We start from the raw sequence: 13,245 nt of genomic DNA, 5'->3' as shown, positions 1-13,245 counted from the left end.
CTTTATTTATTGTACTTAGCTATGTAATATTTACCAACCTGCAGCCACAAAATTCATCAGCAGGGTGCTAGTGTTTTCCTGGGTGAACCATTGTTTGCCATCGTCATCCCTCTCTTCCATTACCTCCTTCAGCGTGTGGTAAATACCCTTTTCTGTCGTGTCGACCTTCTGCAAATTCAAAATAAAAATGTGTTATACCTTCTTTTTTATTTATTTTCATTCTTAAAGTTCAATTTTAAAGAAATTAGACGTGTTGGGAATGGATCTTATCGTTGGATAATATAAGAACAATTGTTATACTCTGTCCGGATTTTTTGCTTCCACCACTTTTTGCTTGATATTTCAATAATAGTACATACCTTTGTGCTCAAACTACGTTCATCCACTAATATGAAAAATGACCAGGTTATCTGTTTTGAAACGCCCCCTCTACCGCTTCAGGTTTCAATATACATCCCAAAATTGAAAGTCTACGGAGATTTTGCATTGCATCAGCCATAAATAAGCCCGGATGATAACGTTAAAAAATTGTGCGATGTATTCCGAGTGTATTCCGAATGGAGAAAGGATGTAAACATTTCCCATTACAAATCTCCGTAAGAAAATTGTTTTCGTTCCTGTGAAATTTTATGAGTGAAAAGGGATAATTGTTCAATGAAGATATCTTGGATATATTCCCTTTGATCGATTTCAATTGTATTTCTTTCACAGGTATGTGTAATTTTATTAAAAATCATCAAAAAGTGATGGAAGCAATAACTAGGGACAGACCATAATCCATTTAACTCTATGAATAAAGTTGCGAATTGTATCACATGTTGGGTAAAAACCTTTAAAAACTTTTTAAAAACTTTTAACATGCATTTTATAATTGGTTTATAATAAGACACTTTAAGAACACAAAAGATATATGGATAACAATTAGACATTTTAAATGTGCACACGATACAAACTATTTAAAAGTCAAAGAAAATATTTAAGAAAAGCTAATACATAGAAAAGTACTATAGTAATATTTACAAAATTATCTTGGAAACCAAATCCATTTTATTGTCCACTTTTTAAAAAACAGGCAAATTGTTATAACGTTAAGTGTATGCGACTCACCAATAAGGTTTCCAAATGCTCCATCATTTGCTGTTTTGTTCGGTGAAGTTCATTTATATTTTTGTCATTGGAAAAGGAAGATGGCGTAGAAACGGCATACTCCCATACAGAGCATCGTACCCAGGGTTCGCCACTAAGTTGACCAAATCATCCAGTCTATGTAAAATCTTCTGTAGTTTTCCATTTCTACCAAAACTTCGACCAATTGTCTGTCAAAGTATTATTACATATCTTTAAAAAGAATTCGCTTTTCTGCTTTTGAGCAGATATTTTAATACCTCCATTGACATATTTTGGCGAATAACTATTGAGCAAAGGCAAGAAAAAAAAACTTTTTGTCTGATTTTGTCTGATTTTCCAGATAACTCCGATATAATTTGAGTAAAAGTTTTAAGACTTGAATAGTTGTATTGCACGTTGAATCGTTAATGTCTGTAAACTTTTTTTTTATTTCAAAAGGCAACAAATAATTAAGTGATGTAATTGGGATTCATTTTCATCATTTAAGTTTTATTTTAATTAGAATTAGTTTGAACTTGGTGCAATGACTCAACCATATTAAAAAAAATAATGGAGGAAATAGCGATATATCTTTTCAAAGAAAGACGACGTACTAAATATGCAGATGTTAAAAATTCTGTTTAAAAAGGGGGAGGGGGTAATTCACAATAGAAGTTTGCGATAAATTACACTTACTAAGTTCGTTACAAGATGAGTTTTGTCAATGTAGAGTACAGATTACTTTGTATACACACTGTGTTAAAAAATAAATGAACCTTACCATTCATTCTGAAAATGCTTTGACGATCTACATGTACTTGAAGACATCAACCTGTACTTGAAAACACTGTCAACTTACAAAATATTACTTTAGAAGAAGAAAAATATCATGTGGAACCCTACCAGAATTTCAACCGTGTTCAGCACAAATTCCTCCACAATTTCACTAGGATCGAGGTTCTTGTTTTCGTTGGATCGTAAATATTCCTTGACAGAGACAAGGTTGCGCTTGATTTGGGATTCCACACAAGACAGGCCCTCTCCGTATGCCCGAAGCACCTGGTGGCCTAGTTTTCTACGCCTTGTCCAGTCTTGGTTCGGTGAGGCGAAAGCGATGTCTGAATAATTATCCAATATGTATTTGCCGTAAAACGTCGGAGATCGCGCTGCTGTAATTGTGGCATTTGGCTCTTGGTTGAAAGCCTCTCTAAGAACTTCGGATGAGTTTAAACTAACAAACTTCTTTCCAAGCAACTCAAACTGGAATATCTCCCCATAATTTGCTGTCCAGATTAAGTTTCAGAGTCGGCAGGTCAAATTCAAAGAGCATTCCAATAAAAAGTCATCCTTTTGGTCCAGGGGGCACGTTTTTGTTCGAGTTCACCAACTTCTGAACACAATAAAATACAGAAAAAGTAATTAAAACGAATACCAAAACTAAATCCAACATGACCGTGTATGGCCGGGATGCCCTGATATCAATTTGTTGACCTCTTATTATCTCATCCATAAATATCCCAAATCTGGTTCAACTGTCTATACAAGGCCGGAGAGATCATTATCTAATTCAGACTTTTAGGGAGACCCAGTTTAATATGACCGTGGAACGTTCAAAATCAAGGAAGCTAAACTTTTAAACCTCTAGAAGGCATATTTTTAAACTCTGCTAATTTCATTTTAATTTGTAAATATCCCAGCTTCCTACTTTTATGAAAAGTTTTGACAAATATATAGATGAAATAAGTTTATTAATAATTATTATCTAAATAAATATGAATGGAGATACAATCCATTTAATAAAACCATGCATGCTTTATGAATGAACTTCTTGAGTAAACAATACCTGTCTGTTAAACCTAGATATTTCTTAACTTCAATGCTCATAGCTGACATGACTTCATACAGCATTTAGTCGCCATATTAGTTTCGATCGCTCCTCTACTGCCACTGGGGTATATATAGCGGGCTTAGTTACAAATTTCATAAATAATAAAAATCTGCAAATTACTGTTTTCTTTCTTTTATCGTAAAAAAAGCATTGCCACATAGAATAAAGAGGAGAATATTAAGAAAATGTTAAAAAACACAAATGCAGTATTAAAATGTCAGATTTTTTTTTATTTGGTCACTATATTCATTTTACTATGAATCGGGCACAAAAATATCATGCATCAATCATTTTTCAATGCATTGTTTTTGTTCTAATCATAAACAAATTATTGGTTTGTTCTTTACGTATCGTGACATATTTACTCAACATTTACATTCTACTGTGTTTTTCCATTAAACTCTTTACATTTATCTGTCAAGGTTACACGGGTCTAACGTAGCTCGCGGGTTTGCTGACGTCACAATAGGATTTGACGTAAGTAAAAGAGTTGACCGTCATAGCAAACTCATACATTTCTTTTAAAAATAACAAATAATCTTAAGAAACATAAAATGAAATATTTTAAAAAGCTAAATTGCAGTTTATACAAACATTTATAATTATCAAGTGGTAAAAATTTTAAGATGTGACAAACATTTAGTTCTATAAGGTATGAGTGTAGCGTTGAAACTCTTTAATCTAATTTATGTTTAGACAAGTACATTGTAAATAAATTGAACCGTATGCATTAACTTCGCTCGTTTAACAATTATAAATTCTGTATTTTCAAATACCTATCTACTATTAAAATCATTTTGGCTTTAGCAAGTTATCGTATAGTTACGATTACAAACTTATTAATATGTCAATAGTTGTATGGTAAATATTTTTGCATTGAATGCATGATTGACTCATTGAAAAGAAAAGTGGCCATGTTTCTTCTCTTCACAGCCTTACATTAATTGCATTTAATCATTTGAAAACATTCATAATAATGTTAATTAGATTTGCATGTTCTAATATGTGTTAATCAGTTAGTCTGGTCAACCAGCGCATTTTCACGTTTGGTTCTCAGACGAAAGAAATTGATGACGTCGGGCTAACGTTGTGATAACAATATAGGATTTTGTGAAATCTTTTAAATCTTTAAAGTTGTTTTGCGAAAAATTGGCCGAGAACACATATTGATTTTCTTTTATGAATTGATTCAAAATTACCTCTTCTGTTATTGTGTTGAGTAAAATTAAGTTCGTCTGGATCGTTTAAAAGTTTGGACCATAGTTTTGAAATGCTGTTTTCGACTAAGATATGCATTTTACTATATGTTTCATTGAAATGGCGTTGCTTGATTTTATCAGCGACACTGTGTTTGAATCACGATAACATTATTACTACGCAGACGAATCTCAAATAAATTTTAGAAATAAATCTCTGAAACCTATCTATCACGCGGACAAATTTCCAGGGTAGGTTTTCTCACAAGCAGTAAACCCGCGAGCTACCTTAAGGATTAATTTTGATTGATACGTTTAAAACAATATTTAAAAAAAAGTTAAAAACTTGAAATAACCAATCTGTGGTTTTGCATATCTAAGAGGTTATCATGATCCATACTGGCGTGCCAGTATATAGATTATATAATACTAGTACATGCTGTGTGGAAACAACGAATAGGTGGTTTTGGTTTGGTTCTGCAATTTGCACTGCAAAATGGCGGACATCAGTGCCCTATCAAAGATATCGGAGCGGATGCGAATACATCGACGATTAGTCAATTCCACAGATTCTTCCACTTCCGATCTTCTGGCTTTCAGTAAAGAAGTAAGTAGTGCAACAAAAGAATCTACAGACTGTGTCAAAGACGTCGCGAATTACGCTACAAGAATTAACGAAGACCTGGCAAAACTACGACAGTTGATCAAAGACTTCACAGTTCAGATTGGAGACAAAATGAAAGCTCTCGCTGAAGCGGGGTTGTTTAAAGGTAAAATCAAATTTAAAAAGTAAATAATGATGATTTTACTTTTTTTTTGTTCTAACTAAACGTACTTTAAACTAATTTTAATATGTTGCACTTTTGTTGATTTCAGATATCTCAGATCCCCCTTATAGCGGGTAGGGCGATTTAAAAAAAAAGTTTATTATTTTTCGGTTAAAAATTAAAGTAATGATGCTACATTATAACATGTTATATTACGTCATGAAGCATAAATGGATTTTGCTGCAGGCATTGTCTATATGATATAAAATTATGCTGTATTTGATTCATCCATTTAGGGGTGTAGGCAGTGGAAAATATCTTGCTGAACACCGTTTCAGCAGGTAAGAAATATTTTCAAGGTGACAATACGCATACATTTGCATAAATATTGAAATATGAATTGAAATTAATATCTTTGCATTGTCAATTGCAGTGATAGATTTGACAAGCAGAGGGCAGAAAATCTAGTAGTTTTACAGAAAATCGCTGAACAGCAGCAAGAACTCCAGAGAGTGCTTTGTGAAACAGAGGGGCTTATAACAAAAGTTGAGGAAACAGGGTTTTTCACGTTAGGAGACTTCAACAATATCAATGGTCACCTAAACCAGTGGATCAAAGGCCTAGAAACTGCAGAAGAACGTGAAGAGAGAAAACGGCAGGAAGAGGAAAGGAAGCGAAAGGATGAAGAGGAAAAGAAGCAAAAATCTGAAGAAGAAGCAAAACGAAAAGCCAAAGAACAGAGAAGGAAAGATGAGGAAGAAAAAAGAAGGAAAGAGGAGGAACAAAGACGGAAGGAGGAACAGAGGAAAAAGGACGAAGCGGCCAGAGCGAGACGGAATCCAAAAAACTGGCCCACATTCATGTAAGGTTATTCCCAAGGTAGACAATACCCACAACGGTTAACACATTTTTTGTTAAACATAAAATCATATTTGTTTAAACAGATATGACAGACAAAAACACCACAACTTGTTCCAGCATGGGATTTGTTGCGCTGTGTCCGCCATTACCGGAGATCAAGGTCTAGAGAAGGATGACATCGTGTGTGCAGCTTTTGACAGTCACATTGATCTAGAGCGATATCCAAAAAATAAAGATGAAGTCCTTATATCATCCCTGATCCAGATTAAACCAACGAAGGGGAAGGAGATTAAACTTGAGGTATGATTTGTATCAAAGCCAGCGGTTTTATAATGATATACCGAAACACATATATGTACATGTATCATAAGGTGACTCGCGGATTTACTAACTATGAGAAAACCTATAAATTAAATTACATTAACTCTTTAGTTTTTCTGTTGACAACTTCTCTTTCAGTATTCATATTAAAGAGTAATGCATTTGTTTTAGCTTCCAATGAAAGTCTACATCCCTATTGCTTCTTCGTCAATGGATAATCGAGAGACAGTAATCAAAGTTTCAATGAATGACCAAAAGTGGAGGTTCGTGGATGCAAAGGAAGAGAAACCTAGAGGGATAAAAGACAGGGTGAGTCGGGTTTTTTGTTGTCCGCTAGTAATGCCTCTTTTTGAGCGATAGTCAAGGAACTTTAAGCACTGTTTTATTAAGGTCTTCCGTATCCAACGGAAGACCTTATAGTTTTCATACAGTTTCTTCTTATTATTATTATTTATTTACATTTAAAGTTGTATTTCCCAATTCTATTGTTTCCATTGCCAATTCAAAATACTCAAAGATTTTACGAAAGTAATAAAACTTTTTAAAAATACTACACAAAATATAAAATGCGTTCTTTTAACATACCTAGGACGCTCTGTTTGTTCTTATTGAGATCAACAACTTTCAAAGTTTGGAAGTTATCGTGGTATCTCGTCCAAAACGAGAAAATATGAAGGTAAAAGCAGCCGGTGGATCGTTTGAACCCACAATTGACAAGAATGTGCGTATCATTGTTCCTTCGGGATGTTTCATGAACGACACCGGCGTCCATTTCAAGGTAAATTTTGGGAAGTACCAGGATAATGATTTCACTGAAATCCCTGTAGCTTACTATCTTTATTTTATTATCAGTGATTATACAACGTAGATCGATCAATATTTTGTCATTGTTTTTAGGTTGACAAAGACCTGGCTAATCGAGCAAAAGCAGACAAACAGTTCGAAAATATCAAGATAGCAACGTCATTGCATGGCATTGAGTTTGATGATGAAAATCTTCAGAATATCGAGATGGAAATCTATCCTGATTTGCACAAAATAAGTTCGTGTAGTTTGTTTTCTCAAGACAATATCTTAGACTAGCTTATTTTAATTACTCAATATTTTTGCCTATGCTTTGTATCAATTTGCCTGAAGTCACGCCAGTCATTTTAGCAAAAAATAAAGATAAAACACGTCCAAAGCGTCAAAGTTTGATTTATTTACAGAAAACGTGTCAACGCATCAAAAGGTTATAGAGAAATGTCGAAACAAGCTCGTTACAGATATGTCAGTTATCCACATAGCAACACGTTTGCATAAAGATGGCAAAATACAAGACGAGTGTTTAGAAGACATCAAGGTATCTACTGTGGAATCATTTTTATTCGTGGGGGTCAATGTTCGTGGGTAGCCAACATTTTCCTGGTTCGTGAGGACGTAATTTCGTTGATAGTGATATCGGGATAACTTTTTAAAGATAAACAAATGATTCCATATACGTTGGTACGGATGTAAATTCGTGGGCACGAACATTGGTCCCTCACGAACAATGATGATTTCAGGGTATCTATCTATCTATCTATCTATCTATCTATCTATCTATCTATCTGTACCTTCGTCAACACATATCCTATCAATTTCAGCTTAATGCAATATATTTCCTTTTAGAGCAAAAAGACAGAAGGGATGAAAGCCAGACGACTACTGGAAGAATTTAAGAGCTGTGATGCTGATCAATTCACTGCTATAACCGAGGCACTGGAGAAAGAGAACCAAGGTCATCTTGCAAAACTTTTAAAGAAAACAATGGAAGATATAAAAAATGAAGAGGCAAACACGGGCAGCGATTTTGTTGGTAATTTATACAAGAACTTAATTTATTTTTACAATTCGCTAGAAAAAATGCAAACAAATGAATTTTTGTCCAAATATTGTTGATAAAGGTGTCAAATAATTTTTTGTATTATTTTAGAAAATTATATATTCCCCCCATCCACATAAATGATATCTTTAAAAAAATGTGTATACTTTCAGTAACAAAAATAATACAGAATTTCCTTGTTTTGTTTTGTTAACGACTACAGCCATACATTGATATACGTGTATATTAAAAGATGTGCAATGAGGTTCTAGAAGCTCTATTTCCCACGATGACGTCATACATTTGCCACTCGCTATTTATAGTAAAGTTGACAGCAAGCACGTTCATTTTTTTGTTAATGTTTGCCATTGTGTTATCTGTTAAGGTGAGAGTGATAACATGGAGTTACAAATGGTGACCAGCAGCCAGCACGGAGACTGGACTGTGATGAAGAAGGAGTCTCTCAAGGATTTCCCAGACGGTGTCGTCATTTCCTTACCAGCGAAAGGCGGGACATTTGAGTGGGTGTTTTATAATGGCAATATGAGTGGTTTTTTATCAAAGGCAATATAATGGTGTTTATAATGAAGGCAACATATTTTTCAGTATCATGGGACTCATTGTACCCAAAGGCATGGACAACAAAGCAATATCTCGTATAGCAGATTTGCTGTATCGGCAGTCTTACCAATTTGATGCAAAACTCATTGTTCGCCAGAGTGATACCGACCCTTCTCATTGTCTGGTGCGCTGTGTGGAAAACGATAAAAGTATCGATGCTGCAGACACGATGAAAAAACAGGGATTCCAGAAAGGTCCCCCGGATTCGCCTGTTTTTGGAATCTGCGACGGAGAGGAAATCATCATAAAATTGGAAGGCAACCTTACTTTAGATGCAGACTACAAAGTGGTACGTCTGAAGTATTATAATTTGAACCCGGAGTCGGCAAGCGCTTCGTTCAAGATCGATGTTCACAACAAAAAAGCTCAATCTGAGGCTAAGGCTTTTTCTGGAGAGCTAAGGTACAACGTCGGTGGTGTTGATCAGGGTCCACCGAGGTGCGGATCTGTGGTTCTATCCATACCAAAGGTATATTGAAAAAATACGGGATAAATTGTTATTTAATGGTAAAAATATTGTGTAAAATTTGGCAATTAAAAAAAATTGTGTAAAGCCTTATGATCAAATCATGTTTGGATTTTTTTTATGAAGGACGAGGAACTGCACCGATTTGCACCGCTGACCCTCGATGTTCCGGGTAATTACATGTACAGACATGCCACTATTTAACGTTGATTATATAATCAGGAAGAATGTTCATCTGATATGAGAGTTATATCTCAAACGGATATATACACAATGTGTGTTTCTTCAAATCATAGAGATTTTATATATGATGTATATATTCCTGTATATCATACGGATAAATTTAATGCCTTTATATCATTGACAATGAGAATGTCTGATTTCGCTCCTCCGAATATACAATAATATTTTTTACATTATGTTCACAATGACCATTTGTTTAGAAGTTGCTCATTTGAAAAAAGTTTATATATATATATATATATATATTGAGACAAATTTAAATCTTATTTGAATATAATTATATAAAAGTATGTTCAAAATAATTATTATTTTGTATTGTTTTATTTCAGTGAAAGTTGCTGCTAAATACTTAGCATACCAACTTCCAATCAGACCAACTCCAAATTTGGATGATTTTTATCTTTCTTTGGTTGACAATAGCCGTAGTAAATATCGATCCATAAAGACGCGCGCTGACAAAGAAGCAGAAACGGGGACAGCCAGAGAAATATGTGAAGTTTTCATCAAGAACTGGGCTAGTCAAAGACCGAAAAACGAAAACAAAGTAGGTCCCCATCCCATCAGTATCCCAATTGCCGCGTTAAACCCATTAGGAACTGTTACTGATAGTTGTAAACGAACTCAAACAGACAATATTATACTAGTATTAAAGGGGCATGGTCACGATTTTGGTCAAAAATATTTTTTCGATTTTAATATTTAGAGTGCTTCAGTAAGGCATTTTTAATAGGCAACAACAATTTTGTTGTCATTCGTTGAGTTATAAGCAAGTTACAGAGCTTGCAATTCTTTGCTATGTAAACAAAGCTTTTGTTTACATTTTGAACGTTATAGTAAAAATGTCAGTTTTAGATCTAAAATGAATGTGTTACACGCCAGAAAGTGTTTTTTTATGCTTAAAATGAAAAGAAAGCTAGACAAATCAGCTTGAAAAAGATTTTTTCTGGTATATTGAACCTTTGTAACCAAACACAGGGCACGAGCCTTGTTTATATTGTTTACATGACAAAGAATTGTGAGCCCTGTATCTTGCTTATTACTCAACGACTGACCCACACATTTCATTTAATTATTAGAAATGCTTTCCTAGAGCATTGTTCATGATAAAAACAGAAAAATAGAATTTGACCAAAATCGTGACCATGCCCCTTTAATTCACCATTTATACAATAGTGTTGTATTGTGCGTGTGCTATGCCTAAATAGTAGTCAGGGGTTTGATACATAGTGCACAAGCCATAGGCGATTGCACTTTGTATCAGAACACTATGATTGTCATTATACCATCGTCCATGTTTCTATCATATAACTTATATTATTTTTTTTTAACCAGAGTCTACACTGCTCTGTTTTATGCCAATTTAAAAGACAATATTAACAACATGTTGAATTGAAAAGAGCATTTTTTTTTTACAAATGCCTATGTAAATGTAGCGGTATTGTCCGCTATCAAACTGTATGTTACACCTGTCACAATGAAAAATAAAACAACCAAAAAATACAGTATCATGAATATAAAAATTGTACATACACAATAAAAAACACGACTAAGGAATGGCAGAAAAGATTGTTGTATACTGACGTGCTTTGCTATTATAATAGGAGGGTGTGACGTTTGCGTGTTGTCTGGTCCCTTAAAATAATAATAGGAAAATCAAGCGTTTGCTCTGACAATCAGTTGATTTGATCGTTTATTTAGTCAACAAGTTGCTGTACAATTACAAAAGATCAACAAACCTTTGTGTTCTTTCCAAGAAAATAGACGCGATTAACCTTACCGAGAAAATTCGAGTTGTTTAGCAGACGAAATCTTTTAAAATTCATTCTTGTATATTCTTTATCAAGGGACATTTAAGAAGGCGTTTGTATGATTCTCGTGTACAGTTTCTTTATAAAAATTTTAACCAATTTGTTCAAAAGTTTATAAGAAACTTTAAAATCCCGTCAAGAATGAGGTGTTTTTGGAAATATTTATTTATTATATTTAATTGCTTGACGTCAATAGTGTATGTATTTACGTGTATTTACGTTCTATATATTAAAAAATAACCCGCCGATTACGTCATCGGCTGTCGCGCGTTGGGCTATTGGACGTTACGTTGGGTCGTGAGTTCGGAACCCGCTGTCGGCTTTCGTAAGATTTTTGTTGAAAGCATTTGCCGTGCTCTATTTCGGTTAAGTACGTTTACGCTCTATAAAATACTAAATGTATACTATGCGAAAATAGACGAGTATTGAAAATAAAGAGACAAACTGACAGAAGTCATAATAATACGTTATTCCATCTCCCACTTGTGTACAATATGTCTGTCAATTCGTCGAAGGCTATTATGTGTAAAACCAAGAAGACAAATGTTCAGTACATATTGCTAATTTCTTTTAAATCTTTTATTTGTTTGAATTTCCTTGAAATTATTACATGTATGTAACCTTTTTTTCAGGTTCAGACAATTTCAGACCGATTATATTCCTTCTCTACAGAATTTGCCAAAGAATTTGATATGTTTATGAAACCATTTTCTATGACAAATGGTACTGTCCTTTTTTACTAAACATTTCAATTTTGTTTAATAGGATTTGAAAAACATTTATATATATAATTTTGTATATTTTGAATATATATATATACAGCAAAACTCGAATATAACGAACACGGATATAGCGAATTTATGGCTATAACGAATTACTATTCATGTCCCGGCAAATTTCTCATATAAACCTATAGAAAATTGATGTATATAACGAACACGGCTATAACGAATTTACGGCTATAACGAAGTAATTTTAAGACCCCCGCTGGCAAAATGTTAACGTATTTTATCATTTTTATAACGAATTTTTTCTATTTCAAATTTCATTGAAGAAACATGCAATTTTAAGATGCATATAAAAAATACTCAAATTCAAATAGTATACGGAATTTTTTTTAAATTGAAATGAAATGGTTATATTGACATTTTTGGTAAATGACGGAAATACTAATTTTATAACTTACGATAGTTTAGAAAACTGTAAACCGGAAAAACCCTTAATTATCTTATAACGAATTCGCTATAATATATTTTACGAATTCGTTATAAACGCATAGCAAATAACGGCTATAAGGATGTTTTTTCTATGGTCCCTTGAAATTCGTTATAAACGAGTTTTGCTGTATATATATATATATATATATATATATATATATATATATATATATATATATATATATATATATATCTGAAATTATATAGACTTTAATTTTTTTCAATTAAATAGGAATTCTTTCCAACAACGGCATTGAAGAACTCAGTAAACATATTCACGACAAATGGGAAGCTGTCGCTCAGAATCTTGGTATTGAAAGAGATGATGTCGAGGCCATTAAAATTGATTTTAAAGATGATGACAAAAGGGCCGTGCGCATGCTTGATAAATGGCGCATCTCTGACAGTGCTATTAAAAAAGGACCAATCATTATGTCACATTTGTCCGACTGCTTGAAAAAATCAAAATGCAGTCAATCGGCTTTGAAATTGGTAACGGCAAAAACTTAATATAATATGTTTTTTTAAATTAATTCATACTAGATATATAGCCACATTTGTAAGAGTTTTTCCCTTTATATCGAGTGTCTTTTAAAGAAAATTTAGATACATTATCTATATAGCTAAACACTGTGATTTTCTTTGGATTTATATCGTACAGTCTGCCTTTTGGACAGTGTGCCTGTGTTGTACAATACTTTGATTATAAAGGCAAGATAATTCTTTAAAGAGTTATACTGTAGAATATCGTGTGTTTATAGTAAGGATTATTGTTTTTCTACATGATTAATTGTGAGCTTTATTTTCTTAACAATGTTTGTTTCTTGTAGTCTAGGAATTTTAAATTGCCTTACCATCATTTTTTCCATTTTCACAGAGAAAAAATCGAATAAAGATTGTGCATTCA

The 13,245-nt window shown here is 33.3% G+C and overlaps 1 protein-coding gene and 1 long non-coding RNA gene across 2 annotated transcripts; one reads left to right on the top strand and one right to left on the bottom strand.

Moving 5' to 3' along the window:
• Positions 1–35: 35 nt before the first annotated feature.
• Positions 36–2,581, bottom strand: LOC136275916 (uncharacterized). Its single transcript, XR_010714428.1, has 3 exons — positions 2,011–2,581; positions 1,108–1,316; positions 36–168 (listed from the first exon to the last, which is right to left on the bottom strand). It is a non-coding gene; the product is annotated as an uncharacterized lncRNA (long non-coding RNA).
• A 2,047-nt stretch (positions 2,582–4,628) lies between these two features.
• On the top strand, positions 4,629–13,245 carry LOC136275371 (uncharacterized). Its single transcript, XM_066084274.1, has 16 exons — positions 4,629–4,961; positions 5,068–5,092; positions 5,255–5,299; positions 5,392–5,820; positions 5,903–6,119; positions 6,312–6,449; positions 6,730–6,918; positions 7,038–7,182; positions 7,349–7,482; positions 7,791–7,977; positions 8,369–8,504; positions 8,590–9,073; positions 9,197–9,242; positions 9,643–9,857; positions 11,754–11,844; positions 12,571–13,245. Exons 1-16 carry the CDS (start codon positions 4,688–4,690, stop codon positions 12,846–12,848), a joined length of 3,033 nt encoding a protein of 1,010 aa, XP_065940346.1. The 5' UTR covers positions 4,629–4,687; the 3' UTR covers positions 12,849–13,245.

This window comes from Magallana gigas, chromosome 5 (assembly GCF_963853765.1).
Source record: "Magallana gigas chromosome 5, xbMagGiga1.1, whole genome shotgun sequence".
Taxonomy (NCBI): domain Eukaryota; kingdom Metazoa; phylum Mollusca; class Bivalvia; order Ostreida; family Ostreidae; genus Magallana; species Magallana gigas.
The sequence above is the reverse complement of the archived record's forward strand: the minus strand, read 5'-3'. Positions and strand labels throughout refer to the sequence as shown.

Excerpts from the sequence above, each read along its gene's own strand:
- LOC136275371 (XM_066084274.1), top strand. The coding sequence starts at position 4,688 with ATGGCGGACATCAGTGCCCTATCAAAGATATCGGAGCGGATGCGAATA. Across the intron at positions 4,962-5,067 it reads TGAAGCGGGGTTGTTTAAAG|ATATCTCAGATCCCCCTTAT; the intron begins GTAAAATCAAAT and ends TGTTGATTTCAG. Across the intron at positions 6,120-6,311 it reads GGAAGGAGATTAAACTTGAG|CTTCCAATGAAAGTCTACAT; the intron begins GTATGATTTGTA and ends CATTTGTTTTAG.